This window comes from Nipponia nippon, unplaced genomic scaffold (assembly GCF_047370975.1).
Source record: "Nipponia nippon isolate SJK-2023a ecotype South Korea unplaced genomic scaffold, ASM4737097v1 scaffold_4, whole genome shotgun sequence".
Lineage (NCBI taxonomy): Eukaryota > Metazoa > Chordata > Aves > Pelecaniformes > Threskiornithidae > Nipponia > Nipponia nippon.
In genome coordinates, this window is record NW_028262358.1 from 14,006,299 (window position 1) to 14,024,849 (window position 18,551).

Genomic DNA, 18,551 nt, shown 5'->3' on the forward strand with positions numbered 1-18,551 from the left:
AGTTTGCATCTTTCTTGTACTGGACACAGCTTTCCCGATGTGATTTAACAAGCGCCTAACAGAAGGGAATAATCACTTCCCTTATGCTGCTGGCTATGCTCCTCCTAATACAGCCCAACATGCAGTTAGCTTGCTTCGTCACAAGGACACACTACTGTTTCGTGGTCACCACTAAGACATACAGGTCTGCAGAAGCAGAGCTCCTCCCTAGCCAGTTAGTTGATCCCCAGCCTGTAATGTTCCACGTGTTTGTTCCATCCCAAGTGCAGGACTTTGTACTTGCCTTCGCTGAACCTCATGAGGTTCCTGTAAGACCATCAAGGTCTCTCTGAGTATCAGTACTACCCTTCAGCATATCACCTGCTTCTCCCAAATTGGTATCTTCTGTGAACTGGCTGAGAGTGTGCTCTGTCCCCCTGTCCCATCATCCAGGTCTTTAAGAAAGACACTGAACACCATTAGCTCCAGTACTGTTCCCTGAGAGATACCACTAGCTGCTAGCAACCAACTGAACTTTGCACTGCGGATTACAACCCTCTGACACCCAGAAATCCGCACAATTTACCACCAACCTTGTGGTCCACTTATTCAAACCATCTCTTTCCAATCTGGCTACGAAGATATTATGAGAGACTGTGTAAAGTCAAGGTGGATAACGTTCACTGCTCTCTCCGCACCCATAGAGAAGTCACCTCCTCCCAGAAGGCTGGTCAGGTTGGTCAGGTATGCTCTGTCCTGGATAAATCCATGCTGGCTCTTCCGAGTCCCCTTCTAATCTTTCATGTACCTGGACAGGCACAGCAATGGGAACTAGGGAACCCTTGTGGTACCTTTCCTCCCCTAGCACTGGACACCGACTCATGACTCAGTAGATATAGGCTGGTGAGGGCATGGCTTGTCAGGCCACGTGCCAGGTCTAGACCATGTCACATCGGAGCCTGTCAACTTCCAGCAGACAATGTGCAACTCCAACACTTTCAGTATCAAAACCACTAGTGGGATAAAGAAGAGGCCCACCATGTTTCTCTATTAAAGATGTTAATGGCCATAGGGACATAAAGCTTAATTGCACATTTTGTAGTAGCATACCATGTTTTGGGCTCATGCCTCAGAGAATGGGAGAGAAGCCAATTGTGCAGAAATTACCCATTAAACTGCCATGATACATCTTGTCAAATGCTTTCTCCTGGCCAAGGTTCAGGAAATGAATCACAGTCAATCCTGAAATATCAGGTGAAAAAGGTCCCAGAACAGTTATGGATTGTCCTGATGCTCCAGCTTTGAATTCTTCAGGGCTCATCTAGGAAGACGGAATCTTTCAGTGCAAACTTCAGGCATGGCAAGTTGCTCTTGCTCAAGTTTCTAATCTGCACTGTAATCCCCAACACAGTATTGAAGAATAAATATTAGGCACACATCTTACGTGGCAGGGGTCCGCTTTTGACAAGGGAATGCTCCTGATATGTGTTTGTAAGCTCTAGAGGGATGCCTGGGGAGAAAACACTAAGCATATGATGGAAGACTTCCAATAACTTGGCCAGTATGAGAGAGCTCAAACTGGCACTGATTATCCACAGGGAGTCCTTCCCAAATGCTCTTACAGTATCTGATATTGACCGGATCTGAAAGGAAGAGGTCTGTGTACAAAGCTCTTACCTTCTCACATCTGCTCTAGATATGTACAAGAGAGCTATTCTCTTATACAATCACAGGTGGTGATCGCTTTTTCCTGGATGAAATACAATTCACAATCCACCAGCTGAGGGAATCTGATGGGCTCCCAGGCAAAGGCACCCCAATTTCAATAACCTTCCAGGACCACAAGGTGTTTCCTTTTCTGATACTCATTGCAAAAAGACGGATTTTTGGGGATAGAAGCCAGCCACTTCCCCAACCATACCTGACACTATCCCTCTACCAGTTGGAGCCAGCATGCAACTGTAGTAGAAAAGATTTTCATGCACCTTTCTCACATCCTGTCTTCACTATGGCAGGGAAAAGGCATGTCTCTCTTGCTGTCAAATGAGTCAGAAAACCCCAAAATGTTGCTCTAATGCCTGCATCCTCCTGCTGTGAAAGTGCTAAAAATTTGATCCTAACCACGAACCAATACTGACAATGATCCATTAAAGGGACAGGCCTAAAGTCAGAGGCCATGAGCCCAAGAAGTGCAAAACCACAAGGTGTAAGTGAGATCCATCACGTGACAGCTCAACTCTATTTTATTCTACCATCATTTTCTTCACCTATGCCTAGGCAAAACTTGTGCCATCTATCCATCAGAGAGTAGTGGTCTCCAGTCACGCTTAGTCTTCAGTTACAGCATGATATCTCTGTCTTCTGACATGATCTCTGGGGCTCAGAATTGTGATAAAATCGCCACTCAGCATGAATTATGCTTAGGAGGATCTAAAATGGCAAGGGAAGGCAGATGACTACTGACAAACACTTTTTGATGGCCTGGCCTTGGGGCATAGATGTCAATAGCTAAGAACTAGAAACTTCCCATGGACCTAGAGCCACAGTCTGTGACCAAGTATGATCTTGGCAACGTTTACCGCCATGGAGAGTAGGTCCAGGAAGAACGGGCTCACCATGCCATCAGCTTCCAGGCCCAGCTAATATCACTGGCTAAGTAAGAGTGAACCTGCTGCAGACGCACGATGGAGTAATTCCCTTTTCCCCCCAAGGCAGGTGACTACTTGGATGTTGCAGAGCGTCAGCTGTAGTCTGGAGTGTTAGCAATGTTAAAGGAGGATTATCATCTTCCCAGTCAGAGCTGGTAGAGGAAAAGACAGTAGTGCGATTACTTAATTGAGGCAAACGAGATAAATCATGGCAGCTAACAAGTGCAAAAAAGAAAAAACCAATCACATAGGGGCAAGGATGTGAGTAGGAGAATTGCAAAACTAGGAGACAGAGAAGAGAGAATTCACACAAAGACAGAAAAACCTGTAAGCCAGGCTAGGGGGTGGACAGAGAGAGAGAGAGAAATACGGCTCTGAGTGTTTGGAGAAGATTGGGGTTTTTTTGTCTGTTCGTTTTTTTTTTTTAAACAACAATATGGAGAAGAAGGGATGGGGGTGGAAGGAAGTCATGGTGTCATTGCTTCCACTCCTAAAACTTTTTTCCTGTGACAGTGATAAAACAAGTCTGAAGAGAGCAGATGCAGTTGCTTTTTCCTTCATGCAACAGTTAAGGTGTACGGCACAATGGTGGTGAGGGCTATAGGTGTATTTCACCCCTCTCCCTTTCCCGTCCTTCAAACTAGCATATCTGCTTAGATGGACAGCTCCAGATGTTGATGGTGGCAGAGCTGAAGAAAAAGATTGCAAACTTCAGGGCATGGACCACTGGGAGCAAGGGGGACAGCAGCAGTGGCCAGTCCCCTATTGTCTGTCCCCATTTAGAAAGGAGCAAGAAAGGAGGGGCTGACCCAGTATGGCTCTTCTTACATTCATGTCTGGCTTCTTTCTAAAGCCAAAAGCATCCTATGATATCCAGCATCCTGCAAAGCCAGAAGACATACATCAGAAGAAGTTAGAGAGATAATACATCAGAATTCAGACAGTGAGGGAGGAGGGAGCAGTCAGAATGATCTTATTATTGGATGCTCACATGCAGCGTTTATGTATCATTCCCCACTTCAAAATGATGGAGGTGGGAGAGGAAGGATTTTACAAAAACTTCATGCTACTGCAAAAGAAGCCAAAGCTTTACTTGGTACACGGAGATGGGAGCAATCAAAACTGCATTGCCACTGAATAAAACAGATGGAATATTAGAAAGTCTTAGGAATGGAATAGAACATCGTAACTGCAGTTTATCACTTCATGGGCTACATACATCTTGAACATGCAATGCTGGCAAGTCCCCACCTCACAAAGGTAAAATTGGACAAGGTTCAGAGGAGGACACAAACCAAAAGTGTGGAAAGGTTTCCTTCCGGGCAAAAAGCAAGTAAGTAGACTAGGATCCTTCAGTCTGGGCAAGAGAGTAACTGAAGAGCAATGCCATGGAGGTCTGTAAGATTCTGTGTGGCTGGGAAGCTGGAAAGGGGCTAGGGACCAGTGCTCACAGTTACGTCCGAGATGTAAGGGGCATTAAATAAGGCTGGCGGGTGGCAAGTTTAGAACAAGCAGAAGAAAGTAGTTCTTGCACAGCAAGACTTAAGCTGTGGTGCCTCCCTGTCACATGGTGGATGCTAAAATTTTACATGAATTCAGGAGTAGACTGGACAAGTTCATGGAAGACAAATTCATTGAGGGCTATGAAATACAGGTCATTTTTGGTTTAGGAGATTCTTGAGCCTCAAAGATCCTTGATGCTCGAGCTTTGAGAGTCTTCTGGGGAAATGTCACTGAATGCTCATTCTTTCATAATCTTCCTACAGCCAACACTGTTGGAGGCATACTACTAGGCCAGACAAGCCTTTTCTCCAGCCCAGTGAAGCTGTCCTTTCATTGTAATTTCTCTCAAAGAGGAGAACTTGGAGGTCGACTAGAGCTCGGTAGCTATATGAAACACCAAACCTGTCCAGCTACAGGACAGCATTCAGAGTCATAATCCTCACCTGGTGATTAGCATACATCTTAAACTGAAATATATTAAAGAGCTAAGAAGGGAAATGGTGAACTGTAACTTCAAGTTAGATTCATATATGTTTTGTTCTGTTTCCTTATTTCTAATCTTGTCATTCCATTTTTTAAATAAACCATGACTTTATATATTAGTAGACATATTTCCCCAATTTTCTTAATTTGCCTGAGAGTCTGGTACTGGTGACAAATTCAGATGCCATCTGAAATACTTTTTAATCTTTCACAGTAATAAATCCAGATAAATCAATATAAAGACATCTCTGGAGCTGAGATGTTTGGAGAACTTGCTGGCTGGAACAGGCCTCCAAGTCAAGCTAGAAGGATCAGTGTTTGGTGGCAAGCTGCAGGTGCCAGACTTTTGTGGGGAGTTCCCTTTTGGAGGCTTCTTCCCGAGATGCACCTGCAAAAAACTGAAGGCAAAGAGGCAATTCACAGCTTCAGACAAATCCCCTACTGTGAAAGAGCTGCTCGTGATTTGTACTGCACTAAAATTGTCTGGAAACGTCTCCTTCCATTTCCATCTCAAGGATGGCTTTTCAGTATTGTTAGGACACAATTATTTTAAACTAGAACAGAATATAGGAGGACGTAGGTTCAAAAGGAGCTTTGGAGATCTCTCATCCAACCATCTGCTCAAACCAGGGCTAACTGCAAAGTCAGATCAGATTCCTCATCCAGTCGACTTTCAGAAATCCCCAAGGATGGGAATTCCACAGCTTTTCTAGGTACCTGTTCTGTACTTAAGAAGCCTCATTCTGACTTTTTTCCCCCTAGATTTAGTCACAATTTCCCTTGCTGCATCTGAGAAAAGTCTACCTTTATTCTCCCCACAACCACCCTTGAGGCAGTGGAAGACAGCAATCAGATCCCCTCTTTGACTTTTCTTCTCCAGGCTAAACAAATTCAGCTCCCTCAGCATCTCCTCAGTCCACCTCCATCCCTCTACAGCCTTCCATCTTAGTGGCAAATGTTATTTTTCCACTGTACTATCCAGAAAGTATTTGCCTTTTTTTTTCTTTTTTAAAAAGTTGTGGTTGCTATGCTGCAACACGTACGTGGCTAAAATACAAAAAGCACTGTTGGAGAGAGTTTGCTGGAACACCCTCCTACCATTTTCCCACTCATTTGATGCACTATCAACAGGAGCAGGCACTCATATAAGACTGCACAGATCTGCTAATAGAATGTTGTTTTCATCACTCTGGCTTTAATGTACAGATAAAACCATTGTGATTAAAAAGGGACACAGAATCAAGTTGCCTCAGTTATATTGTGTTAGTTGAGCTACTGTAAGTGATCACGTATATGCTGATAGCAAACAGCGAATGGAAGGAAAAAAATAAGATGAATATTCAAGAAAGAGATAATAATAGCTAAGGCCCATATGAGTCTGAAAGAAGACAAAGGGGTTGGTGTGCACTGTTGAGCTGTTGGCATAGGCTCTTTTCAGACTTTGGCAAGCCGTGCTAGAATTCCATCACTTTTGGAGTATCTCAAAACTTTTGTGTTTTAATGAAAGCCAAAAGTACTTTGTTGCTTGGAAAGAGCTTTCTGGTCTGGACTACAGGATTATTTTGCACAGGGTTGTGGAAGGAGTAGAAAAAACTTTTGAGATGTTGAAGAACTGTACAGTCCAACCTTTTTCTCCTGCTTCTAGAAAAGGTATTCCTCAGCCAGGTATGAACACGTGCATGGAAATGTTAGAAAATCCAAATGCCAGTCCAGAGTGCCATGCATCAGATTGGTAATAAAGAAAGGCTCCTACCTGATAGTCTGGCTTGGTGAAGTAGTCTAGGCTTGCAATATGATCCAGAAAAAGGTGGAACTCTGAAGGCATGTGTTTTAGCAGCATTCGGTGTTCATACTTTTCTTTTATCATGCCAACCTGCTCCTGGAAAAAAAGAAAATATCTCAGAGCCAAGAATCTCTTATATTGCTTCATATTCATACAGTGTTATCATTCTTGGAATACCATCTAGTCTTATCATTCCTGGAACACGGCCTCTTCTTAGACCTAACACTGTGTCTACAGACTCCTCCTGTTTGGTATCCCTAACAAAGCAAGGTTGATCACTGCAGGCAAAGGTCAAAGGGAAATCTTGAGTCGGAAACACTCTTCAGAAGCTGTCCCTTTAGCAGAGCCTTCTGCACAGGTGATCTATTTCTTTCCAGGGATTTTATTCTCTAGCACAAAGTATTTCCAAGACAACATGAACAGTTAGCTTTATTCTGTTTAACTTTCCAGTTGCAATTCCCATTTGGCTTGTTTGGCATGGCGAAGAGTTATCCTCCCACCTTTCTAAAGGCTCTGTTTATTTGTCAAAAGGACAGCTAAGCCTTTCCACTTTTGTTGTTTGCTTTGCAAGAACACAGTCAAAGTCACTTGATCAAATATGATTAACAATGTGCATAAGAAAATGTCTAGCTACTCCAAATAAGACAAGCTCCACATTGTGCGTCAGAACACACAAAAGCAGGTTAGCATCTTGCAGCAAGATCTGATGAAAAGCAGGCTCTGGCTTTACCTCAGCAAAAAGCTGCACTGAGCTGCAGAAGGAATAATAAGAGTCATAATAAGAAAAATGTAGTACCCTATCTTAAGCACAGACACTAGGTTTCCTACCTTATCTTTGATCTTTCGCCATGGAAGCTGACCAACTGCAAACTCCACCAACATGTAAAAGAGGGACCACAGATCATCATGTCTACCCATCTCCTGGAGAAAAGAGAGACGAAGACTGAGGAGGAAAGCTCAGTAGTCCAGGTGTGCTCTCCAGATGAGCTACCTCATTTTAAAAAGCACAAAGAGAAGTCATACTTCCCATTCAATTATTAAAGAAGCCAGATTAAAGATTAAAGATGCAAAATCAAGCATTTATTAAACTTGGCAATGTCAATACAGTTGCCTGAATAACCTCATTTGTTTTCCTTTTTGTGAATATATTAGCAAAGAGTTTTTTATCTATACAACAAAGCACAAGTTTTCCATAGGACTCTATGTATACAGGAGTGGAATATTTATTAATGGGATGTGGAATAACCTAGATTAAGAAAAAAAAACCAACCCTGTGTGCAGAAAGTCTTTTTTATTATCATTTTTAAGCTAAATATCATTCAAACTCTTTTCACAAGACAGCATTTACTCAAGGGCTTTTGCAAAACACTCATCATCAAGCACCACAACAATTTACAAATTTATAACATTTCCACATACCACTCTCCTCCTGGGCTAGGAAACGGGAAATTGAAACATGGGGATTAAGGCTGAAATTGTCAAAGAACATGAAGCAATTTTTGGTGCTCAACATCCAATGTCTAGAACATGATTTCTCAGAATAGCATGCATTATACAGCAATTTTTGTGTCTAAATATACCTTCAGCTGATGCCAGCTACAGCTGGCACTATTCAGCTCTTCCAAAAATGACACCTCAGGTTTCTCAGTGTCTCCCAGGAAACAGAATGAATTCATGATGGCATTCAACTGCCCTCCCCGCATCACACTTCCCACCTGCAGACAATAACTTCTTTCCCTAAAAAAACTTGGAACTTCCTCATATGTCACAGGTCATCCTACAGGCTCATCCCAAATAAGGCCAGAAACCTGGAGGTAATGCAGGAGGGCTGATAGTTTCCATCTGGCAAGCACTTAGCAGCAGAACCAGAGGACTTACGGTTTACTGTCTACACAGGAACATTACTGAAATAGGACAAACGAGTGTTTTGAGAACAATGTTGGATGAGACTTCTGGAAGCATTTAGAATGAAACAGGCCAGACACTATGTAAATAATGGCTCTTTTCAGGGAAAAATAAACCTAGCTTTCACTAGGTGGCTCTTCAGCTCATGGCATAATATTAATACTAAAAATTCCAGGTGGAGAATGGATATGGGGACCTGGCACTTAGTAATTCACAGCCAAGTTCTGTAAGAAACTAGCAGCAAGCAGCCTGGCACTTAACTCGATTTCAACTTTAGTGTGGTTTTTTGTTGTTTTTTTTTTTTCCCTTAAAAAGTGTCTGATAATGCAATGATTACAATTTTTAAGGCTGCCAACTAGAGATGATCCAATAACTGAATCATAATTTTGATTTTACAGTCAACAGCCTTGACCACCTAATGGAATTCATCTGATATACTAACTTCTGTAGGTAACAAACCAGAACTCATGCCTCTTACTCCTCCGCTCCTGAAAACAGGTTTCTGAGGAGAAATAACCTTGCTGTTAATTCCTTATAACCCAAAAATACTCACTCGGTTTTTGTGTGCATTCACCGAAGCATAGCGGACCGTTCCTCGAAAACCAGCAACATTGCGAGGCTGAAGGAAGACAACAGAAAATCTCAGAGACGGAGCAGGTTACTAAATCCCCTGCGCAGCTAACTCCTGAGAACTTCTTGTCTATAATGTTATTTCGTATGTACCCATGGGATACAAAACTCTTACAGCCTTCATCTGCTCTAGCAGCCAGCTAAACAGACAGCATTCTCCAATTCTGCATTTCTAGAAAAGCTTATTTTACAGAGAGAGCAAGGCAGTTACAGTGATAAGTTAGAATAGTAATAGTCTAGACATAGAGCTAAGAATATTATCCAATATCATATTTTCCTTTTCAAACTCCAGGTCAAGAGAAAAGCTAGTAAAGAAGTGCAAGTGCAAAACAGAGTCATGAATAACGAGCTACGCAAAGCCTGAGGGCAGCCTGGTCAGGACAAGAACGGGGATCCCCTACTCTGGCACAGGGCAGATGACCATATGTGTTTGCTGACACTGCTTGTCAATATCCTCTGTAAGACTTAAACAAATTAAGAACCTCTGACTTTCACAGTTCTTGCTTTTTTCCAGATTCTTCCCTGTATATCCTAAACCATGTATCTTTATTTTCTCTTTCTCTGATTCTCTTGTTCTTCATGTCCTCGGGAAGTGAAGGCTTGATATAGTGGCCTTGGGAAGAAGGCAGACCTCCTGTGACTATTCCTCCGAGCTGAAGGCTTTTTCTGTTCTGGGGCCTGAGCAACACTTCCAACTCTTTCCACTGCTGCCTCCACAAGAACATCAGACCATGTGAGCTCACTTACTGAAGATGTCATTGTTCCAAAATAATTGCATTTAAATAATGACATCCACCAAATCCTTTCAGTTTAGCTAGAAGCACCAGGCACAACAGCAGTGCTTTCAAAATGCATGTGGCAAAACCAGGTTCAGGCCCAGACATCTTCCATCTTAAGGCTACGCTTGGGCAAAGAACTAAACATACTCGTAATTAAGATCCTACTCTTGCAGAAATTTGAGCACATTAATAACAACTCTAATTGGGTAACTTGTCCCGGTTAGGTCAGTTGATTCATGTTTGTTCTTTCAGCTGTGCCCATGCTTTCAGAACTAAGCCTAAAACTCTGCACTTTTATTCTAGGGGACCCTTCTGTCAGTTTAAATATGTACAATTCAATTGCTTCCTTCTGGGTACAGGGAAGTTGCTCTGAGTTTCAATACTCTCAGAAAGAATAAAATTTCAAATGTTTTTTTTAAACAAGTTCACCAACACCGTGCCACTAACACACACCTATATGGCGTATAATGCAGCTCTTAAGTTATAGTGACTCCAAGTAAAAAAGCTACAAGTCTATCTAACAACTCCTTTACGTTAAGCAAATACTCCACAAGGAGAACCCATATGCATATCCCATGCACTTAATGCAGCATTTAATCTTGCGGTATACCAGCTTGAACTATAAGCAGGGAATTTAATTTCCCTTATTTACCAGCAGGTAATAGTCAAGATATTATATTCATGATCATGTACTTCATTCCTCCCGGAGCATACGTTTAGGATTCCCACTGACAAATGACTGCAAAATATTTTTGCAGAACTCCAGCGAATTCACTGATGTGAGTTCCTGAAAAGCAGAATACTGGCCACTGGCATACATCTGTTGGAATCAGCCATCACTGTAAGTGTCCTCTACATAGTCAAAAGCAAGAGGACATTCCTCTTTTCCATTATGAGTGGAAGCTAGTGTGTTTGGATACTTTTCATGAGCCATAAAACAAGAGCGTATTGTGAACAATTGTAGTGTGTAACCGGTAATGGTTTCAGAACAAATATTGTTCAATGTTTGCAGTCCATGGCAGTTTGTCTTTCATATTCTTTCCCTACTTCAATGTCTTCAGTTATCAACTGTGTATGTACTGAACCAAGTATCACATGTGCTGGTTTCAGTATGGCTGGCAATGTCTCTGAAAATCTTTTTAGATCAATACTTACTATTTCTGGCAGACAAGCTATCTTTGCAGTCTTTAATTAGATCTATTCTGAAACGGACTCTAGGCAGTTTGCACATGTATTCCCCTCCTCTTTCAGAAGCAAACGAAAAGCCCAGCCGTCTTTTAATTGTGCATCTGTCCCACAGCCAACATGAAACAGTTCACCAAGCCAGTCCTGTGGCTGAACCAAAGGACTCGCTCCCCAGTCCTCTCTCATGTGGTACCCCAGTGAAGGGAGAGCACTGCAACCGAGCAAGACTTTGCAATTGTTTTGACAGGACGTTTAGAGCTTTGAACAAAACGGGCAGATGCTAACTGTGTTAACAGCATCTTTTTCTCATAAAGGTTTCACCTCTTTTAACCGTATTTGACTGCCCTGCTAGTCACAAGGCAATTAGTCACGCCTTTTGACTGAGTGACTAATCATTGCAATCAAATATTTCCATGGCTGTGGAGATACCTTGTTTTTCATCCAAACAAACAGCTCCTGCCTGAACATTTATTGTAGCACATGCTGTATACCCAACTGTTATTGACTTTTCTTCCGAATTTATCAACATTAATTTTCCAGATGATTTCTTTACACACTTCATTTCTTCCAGTTAATAAATTTCATCCCACCACTGCATTGCCCAGCAGTGGAAAACCGCCTGGATAAAGCATCCTTGCTGCCTAGACCGGTCCACACTTGACACAGAACTGAAATTGTAACAGTTAGGAGCTTCAGACTACGGAATCATATATAACGCAACTGATTTGAATCCCCAAAATGATAAAAAGGTAATAAGCTAGCAAGCTGAAATACAATTTTAAACCATACATGATTTATTTTTTAATTTTTCCACATCAGTATTACTATCAAAAATGTTACTCGGGGTAAAGTACATCTCTTCCTGCATTAAGATTGTGTCTAGCACAAAGGTAAAGTAATTTATTACACAGAGCTGTCAGGGAGATGACAGAGATATGAAATATATTGCATTGTGTTAGAAGCTTGGTTTAAAATGAGTTTTAGCTTGGGAGAATGCATTAGATCACTACCACAGAGCAAAAATTATACTCTGTGTTCCTTTCAGTATATTAGCAATGTACACTACCTCACAGACAAAGACAGAATTGGGTAACAAAATCCTGTACGAAGTGGATGCATTGTTTCAAACTGTGCTCTTTTGCACCCATCAGCTTTTCATCGTTCTCCAGTTCAAACACTCATGATCACTTGTATTTTAAGTGCCAACAGTGTCTCCCTTATGATTCACATGACGTCTGTCTTTCCTGTATATGCTCCCTTTATTTCAGGAGTGCTCGTATTTCCTCATTATTCTCAATCCCTGCTTCTTACACCACATTCACACATAGAGATTAAAATTTTTCCTCCTGCCTCACTGGTCCCTAGATTGATATTTTGAATGTCCCGGTTTCCAGCTTCCTTCCTAAAAACTTGTATTTGGATGCCACTACTTTCCTCCTGCTGTTTCTTATGCCTGTGGTACTCTCATGGAACATGACCGCTGGTTCCTCCCCAACTTTCTGGAAGCCTGTGCAAACACCTCATGAGATCCACCACCTTTGCCCCTGGCAGGCCTGCTGTCATCTAGGATCATTAACCCACCTCTCCTGGTAACGGGAAAAGGATTTCCAGCAGTAAGAAAATGAAAAGAAAGTTAGTGCAGATCGAAGAGAAGGTGGTAAGGGGAGAGAGGAAATGCCACAGATCATGGGAAGCACTCCGAGATATATCTTGGATTGAAATGACTTGTTGGAAAAATTGTGATAAGAAGGAAAAGTGAAAGGAAGCTTTACATGAACTAAAAGGAAGTATCTCTGTGACTTCTAGGAATCTCCTGCTTCCATCAGTTAGGCTCATGGGAGAGACGCAGGGATATGCATCTCCACCTCTTCTGTGGAGACAAATTCTACACCTCTTATGTGCGTTTTGACTTGCTAATTTAAACAGCAGCACTTTGTAGAATCATTAATGACAGCAGCATATTTTATCCCAATGGGGAATCAGAAATGAATAGAGGAAGCTGGAGCCAAAAACATTAAGATGAGAGAACTCCCCTCCCCCTGCCTCTGAAGCCACAGAAGTGATAAAATCACAGTCTCTGGCACCACCCAAATGTCTGCCAGCCCCTCAGGCAGAATCCCAAGTGTTCTAGGCCTCTGCATCACATTTAGGTAGCTGTCACGATCCTGCCAAAAAACAAACATATCATGAGGGAAAAAAGAAAACCAGGTGTAATTCGGACTTCCATATATAACAAAAGCACAAAACAAAATGAAAACCCAGAAGCATGGTGATGGCTCACTCACAACTCATAGCAGAGATGGTTACGAGCAGCGGATGGGAAGCCAACGCATCAAACACAGCCTCAAAAGAAGAGCCCAAAAGAACTGTAAAACAGAGAGAAACCCAAAGAAAAACATGATAAAAAACAACAAAATAAGAAAAAAATTAAACAGAAATGAATTAAAAAACAATTCAATATCGTATCCCTCCAGAAACCTGGGTCTCTTGTTTAGCTGTTGCCATCTCCCAGCATCCTTCCCAGGGCTGTTGGCTCATGCTGTATTTAGTTTCATTTAGACACAAAGCGTTGAGTGAGCCTGTGTGGTTTGTGAGTGCTCTGTAAAGTGGTGAGAGGGGTCCCTCTAGAGACTAACTTCCCCTTGCTCACATATCACACCTAATAGTATAAAAAACAAAGTTGAGAGCAGAGATGCATATAGCCTAACCACAGGTCAGTTGTATGGTTCTGCCGTGATTTTCCTTCCTAAAATTATCTGATACTTACACCACCCTTCCTCCCACAATCAAACTGATCTAATAACCAGCAAGGGGATTTGCTCTTTCTCATCTCTTGCTCTTTTCACCCAGAGCAAGTTCTGGGTGAAACGTTAGCACATAAGTTTCTAAAACCGAACAGAGATGTCCCCTTCCCCGTTTGAATTGTCATGGGTTCCCACCCAAGATATTTGGCTTTTTCTGCAACTACCACCTTGCTTTCTCAACAGCAGTCTCCATACAGTGACTGGCTTGCCAACTTTACAGGTTTCACAGCTGCCAACTTCAGGCATCTTCCCCTTCCCTGACGACTGCTGCAGTGCTCCACCTAGAAACAGCGGGGTCTCTGCTGTCTGGGGTGGGATGCAGCATGGTGGTTTGAAAGAGAGCAGAATGAAAGTCAGTGCTGCTTTTAGGCCACCTGAGCAGTCACTGTATCTGAAGATGTGAATGGCACAGTATGGAAACATGAGGGCCACCCTGATCAGAGGCAAGAGCTAATGTTATATTATATAACCTTAAAACTCAATTCAGTAAACTGAGGAAAGACCTCAACTGAGAGATACTTATTCCAACAGAAATCAACTAATCAAAAGCAATCAACCCAATGGAGTTTCTCATTTGAGTCTCAGTATTCCTCTTCCCCAAACATGTGCAAGTTCTAAGAATTCCATAGATTTTGCATGAAATTTAGTTTTGAGAAAGTTACTTAATAGTCTCCTACTATTCTTTCCAAAGCGAAAGACCCACAGGAGATGAGTTAAAATGCTATCTTCCCTTCTTTACTTTAGGAGAATTCAAAATTTCCAATGGATTTTAACATCAGAAAAGACCAAGGTAATAATTTTGTCTTTCTGAATAGCATGCACTAACCGTCTCATCATGCGATTCCTGCGCCAGAACTTGCGCTGGAGATGAGGATGCCTTTCTCACATTAGAAACAGGGCTAAGAATGAACATTTTTTTATCAAAAGCTTATTCCAGCTGTAATCCTATTATTCAATTATCATTCGATTTTTAACAAGAGAATTTTGGCTTCTTGTTTCTTACATGCATGGTCCCATAGGGGAACAAGTAGCACAGAACATCCCCATGGAAAGCATGGGGAGCACTAAGTAAGAAAGACAAGTTTTTCATGCACTGTAACACAGAGCAGAGGAACCACTGAAATGGAAATGTTTTGGAGAGCGTTGTAGAATGTTAGTCACATCTCACTTGGGATTTACAGCTTATAATGCTTTTCTGGAGTCAGATGGAGAACACGGTCCTTTTCTACCAAAAGGAAGAAGACAAAAGACAGTTGTGGCAGGCACTGAGATGCAGCAGAGCAAAGTTCAAATCTCTCCATCCCTTTGGACAGACGTGAAAACCACACCTCCTTCCTTCCAGAGTACACTCCCACCCCTAAGCCACAGGTGCTCCGAGATGCAAGTCTAAGAAGATCCATGTTGGAGAGGATCCCTTTTGCACAGAATAATTGAATATTTATTACCCAGAGAGAGGAAGTGTATGACAGGCACTCTGCAACCTGGCAGCAAATGCACTTACCTGATGGAGGGGAGACTTGACCTGCAATCCAACTCAACATTCACTTGCCCAGGGAGTGAAGCCCCTGTTGCCTCACCACCGGACACAGTAACAGTTTTCTGTTCCTCTCTCTGTAGTCCAGTGGGAAGAGTAATCAGAGCTTCAAGTGTAACAGCATCGACCAGAAGGAACGACAGATTCCGACGTACCGTATCCCCCCCCTGCAGCTTGGCAGTAAAGGCACTCGGAAATGGAAAATGGGATCTCGGTTCCCTGCAGGCATACATGGGATTTGAGCCTGAGTTGTCCTCCCTTTTCCCTCACCCCTGCAGCATAAGAGTTCTAACCAGAGAGCTGCGACATAAAATAAAACCATCAACAACTTGATGTAGACGATCTGAGGTCACCCTCACTGAACCAGGGCTTCCAGGGAAGGAAAGCAGAGAAACAGCTAGTTGTAACAAGATACAAGAGTCCCTGCTTGCTAATAGATTTTCAAATCCATCAGCTAGTCTGCTTTTCATACATTTAATTTCAATTGCACCAGCTTTCTATAGTTGTAATGTTTTAAGCCAGAACATGAACTCCTTCTCAAGTCCAAATTTGCTCTTCTAACAATGAAAGTAACAAGAACCTTTACGTAATTTTCACGATGATCTGTTTTATAACTAACCCATTCCCACAGAAATAGCATTTCTATAATATATTAAATGTGCAATATTTTTAAAGACATAGGTCCATTTTTTTCCTTTTCCCCATCTCTGTGTGAACCAATGTGACTATGCTGTGCTTTCAGCCTTTTCTCTGATTACCTTTTTACAATACAAAGTTTGAGACAAAAATTATATCCCTTCCTAAGCTAATATAGTACTCTGAGTACTACGGCTCCGCAAATCTGTTTATTCTACTGCAAAATGTTCATCTCCTACACAACATTACAGCTTTACATATATTTCAAGTACAAAGTAAGTATAAAAGCTACTGGACTTCTCTGTTTGAATATTTGGGGTCTTAGGATGTAGGAGTTAAGATCCTTTGTGCTATTTAATAGCTCATTTTCCAGTTGGGTGAAAGCTACTTAGTAGAAAAACATACCATACTCTCCTCTTCTAATACCTTGTTCACTGCAGCAAAGTTTATTTTTAACACTATGCACAGACATTTGGAAAATAAATACCTTTTTCTCAATTAGCTGACACATTTCTGCAGCCTTCATCATGCTTGTCTAAAGAGGCTATGCACTGTCCTGCCTACATCGTCTTCTTTCTGCCCACCGACTCAGAGCTGCCCTTGCACACGTACAGTATCTTCAGCAAGGCACTGCAAACTACTGCAGTGCAGTCTGAGCCACGAGGAGATCGAGATCTAATCAATGGGCTGCAGCTGACTAAGCTAAAAAAATGCTTGCTGAGCATAACAGCCCCGTGTCAGATCCTGCAACGGGAGAGCGGCTCCAGGAAAAACATAGCCTCTTCTCTGTTTTCAAATAAATACTTAAGACCAAGCTGCTAAACACTCGACCACTTTCAATTAATATTTGTGGAGCCACAGGGAATATGTTTCTGAAGGCAGGGTGTCACAGACCGAGGAAAAGTATAATGCTTTCTGTACTGCACGCTAGTGACAAAACTAGCAGACCTGAACAAAGACCAGTAATGATCAAGGAGTTATTGTCCAAAACCTGACCTACATTAGCACAGAAAACCTTCATGACTCAGAACATCTCCACTATACAAGCATATGTTGCTGATCGTATTATCTGTATAACAATGTTTATGACTATTTTCCCCTCCAAGTTCAAATTTTCTTTCTCAGCCTTAGTTCTCCATGTCAAACACGTTCTGCTAGTCCACCTCTCTGCTATAAAAATTAATGCAAGATGAAAATTTTGACTTGTGCGCTTTCTATAGAAGATAATTCCACAAATTTAAAACAACTTTTCAATTCATTCCCCAGTTGCTTAGCTCTGTTGTCCTAAGATGTGCATCAAAACTGACTACTTATACTGCTGCATGGCAAAGGTGGGTTGTACAACCAGGACATCACAGTGAATAAAACTGCTCATCTCTCTATCTGAACGATGGCAGAAGGTTGCATCTAGAGAAAATAATAGTTAAATCCCTCAAAAAGCTCTCTGCATCCTGTAACATTAAATTTGTTACAGAAGGTCTTGGGATTCACCCCAAAATGGACTTTTTCATGGGGGTATCACAAAGAAAACTAGACTTGTTTCTCAGAAAAGTACCCTCTGCATCTGAAAGGGCTTATTAATTAGAGCTGGACTAACAGATACCCTCCATAAGCCATCTCTTCCTAAGCAGATCTCCAAGCCTTCCATGACTGAGAAACACATGGCTTGAACTACTGCCCACTTCAAACCCACTTGGATGGGAACTCCCGTGCTGATAAGCAAGTATATAACACATCAGCATAACCATATAAAAAAACTATGCTTCCTTGCCACTAAAGTCATAAAATAGCACAAATCCTGGGAAGATCCCATGGAGAAAAAGGTATTGTGGGGTGTGGGAGGGTTCAGAACGTAAGCTTGAAAAACAAGGACAGTGGCCTTGGATGAGGCAATGGGATTGCTTTGGGTATTAAGGGAAGGAAAAACTGCTTCCTATATATCAGTAGTCTGGACAAAGGTCAGATTGGTCCAAGACAACACTGCCCCCAAGCTACATATATTTCCCAATTTTCTTCTTCAACGAGGCAAAAATGGGGTGCAAATGTTCTGCAGGAAGACCATTGATATGGAAGAGAACACCAGTTCTTTCTTTTACCTCCATTTTTAAATGCTTCTAGACAGATTTTACATTTACTCATTTTCCTGCTGCTGGGCTAGTTTGCCTGTGTGCAATCACAAAGCGAAGCCACTGCAAAAATCTCAGAGGAGAGGGGTTAAAAAGTAAAGCACCCTAAAGCGAGCTCTTTTAATAGTACATGGCAGACATAGCCTATACCCCCACAACTGCTGCTAGCATCACGCTATGACCAACACAAAGATAAAGGCTCTTGGCGAGAACAAGGCCAACAGTCCACCTCAGATCAGTCTAAAGTTGTCTCTCAGGTGTGCTATGAGAACTCTGAGAAGCCACCCCATCTCACCAAGGATCACAAGAGTGATCTCTGATTTATCCTGTATTCCTTTCCCAATGACTTCTGATGTTTGAGCACCTTCTTGAAAGCTGCTGAGTATCAAACCCATGTTTTCATGAAGCTATTCCTGAACATCATGGTCTCACTTATCAGTGATACCTGTCAGCTCAGAGGCCACTATCACATATGTGAAATGAGAACTGTTCTCCCTGCCCCAAACACACACCATGACCGTCACCTTTTATCTATACAGAATTTCACCTGCCAGTT

The 18,551-nt window shown here is 42.0% G+C and overlaps 1 protein-coding gene across 13 annotated transcripts in view; it reads right to left on the reverse strand.

Moving 5' to 3' along the window:
- TTBK1 (tau tubulin kinase 1) overlaps positions 1–18,551 on the reverse strand; it is a 119,921-nt gene that overhangs the window by 49,227 nt on the left and 52,143 nt on the right. For 11 of the 13 annotated variants that reach the window (XM_087774940.1, XM_087774941.1, XM_087774936.1 and 8 more), the window contains 3 exons: positions 8,855–8,920; positions 7,225–7,317; positions 6,367–6,492 (listed from right to left, as the gene is read on the reverse strand). In XM_087774940.1, the coding sequence (XP_087631066.1) occupies positions 6,367–6,492; positions 7,225–7,317; positions 8,855–8,920 (285 nt within the window). Of the gene's footprint in view, positions 1–6,366; positions 6,493–7,224; positions 7,318–8,854; positions 8,921–13,180; positions 13,247–16,356; positions 16,466–18,551 lie in introns of those variants that run through there. The other 2 variants (XM_087774943.1, XM_087774944.1) reach the window with 2 other exon arrangements.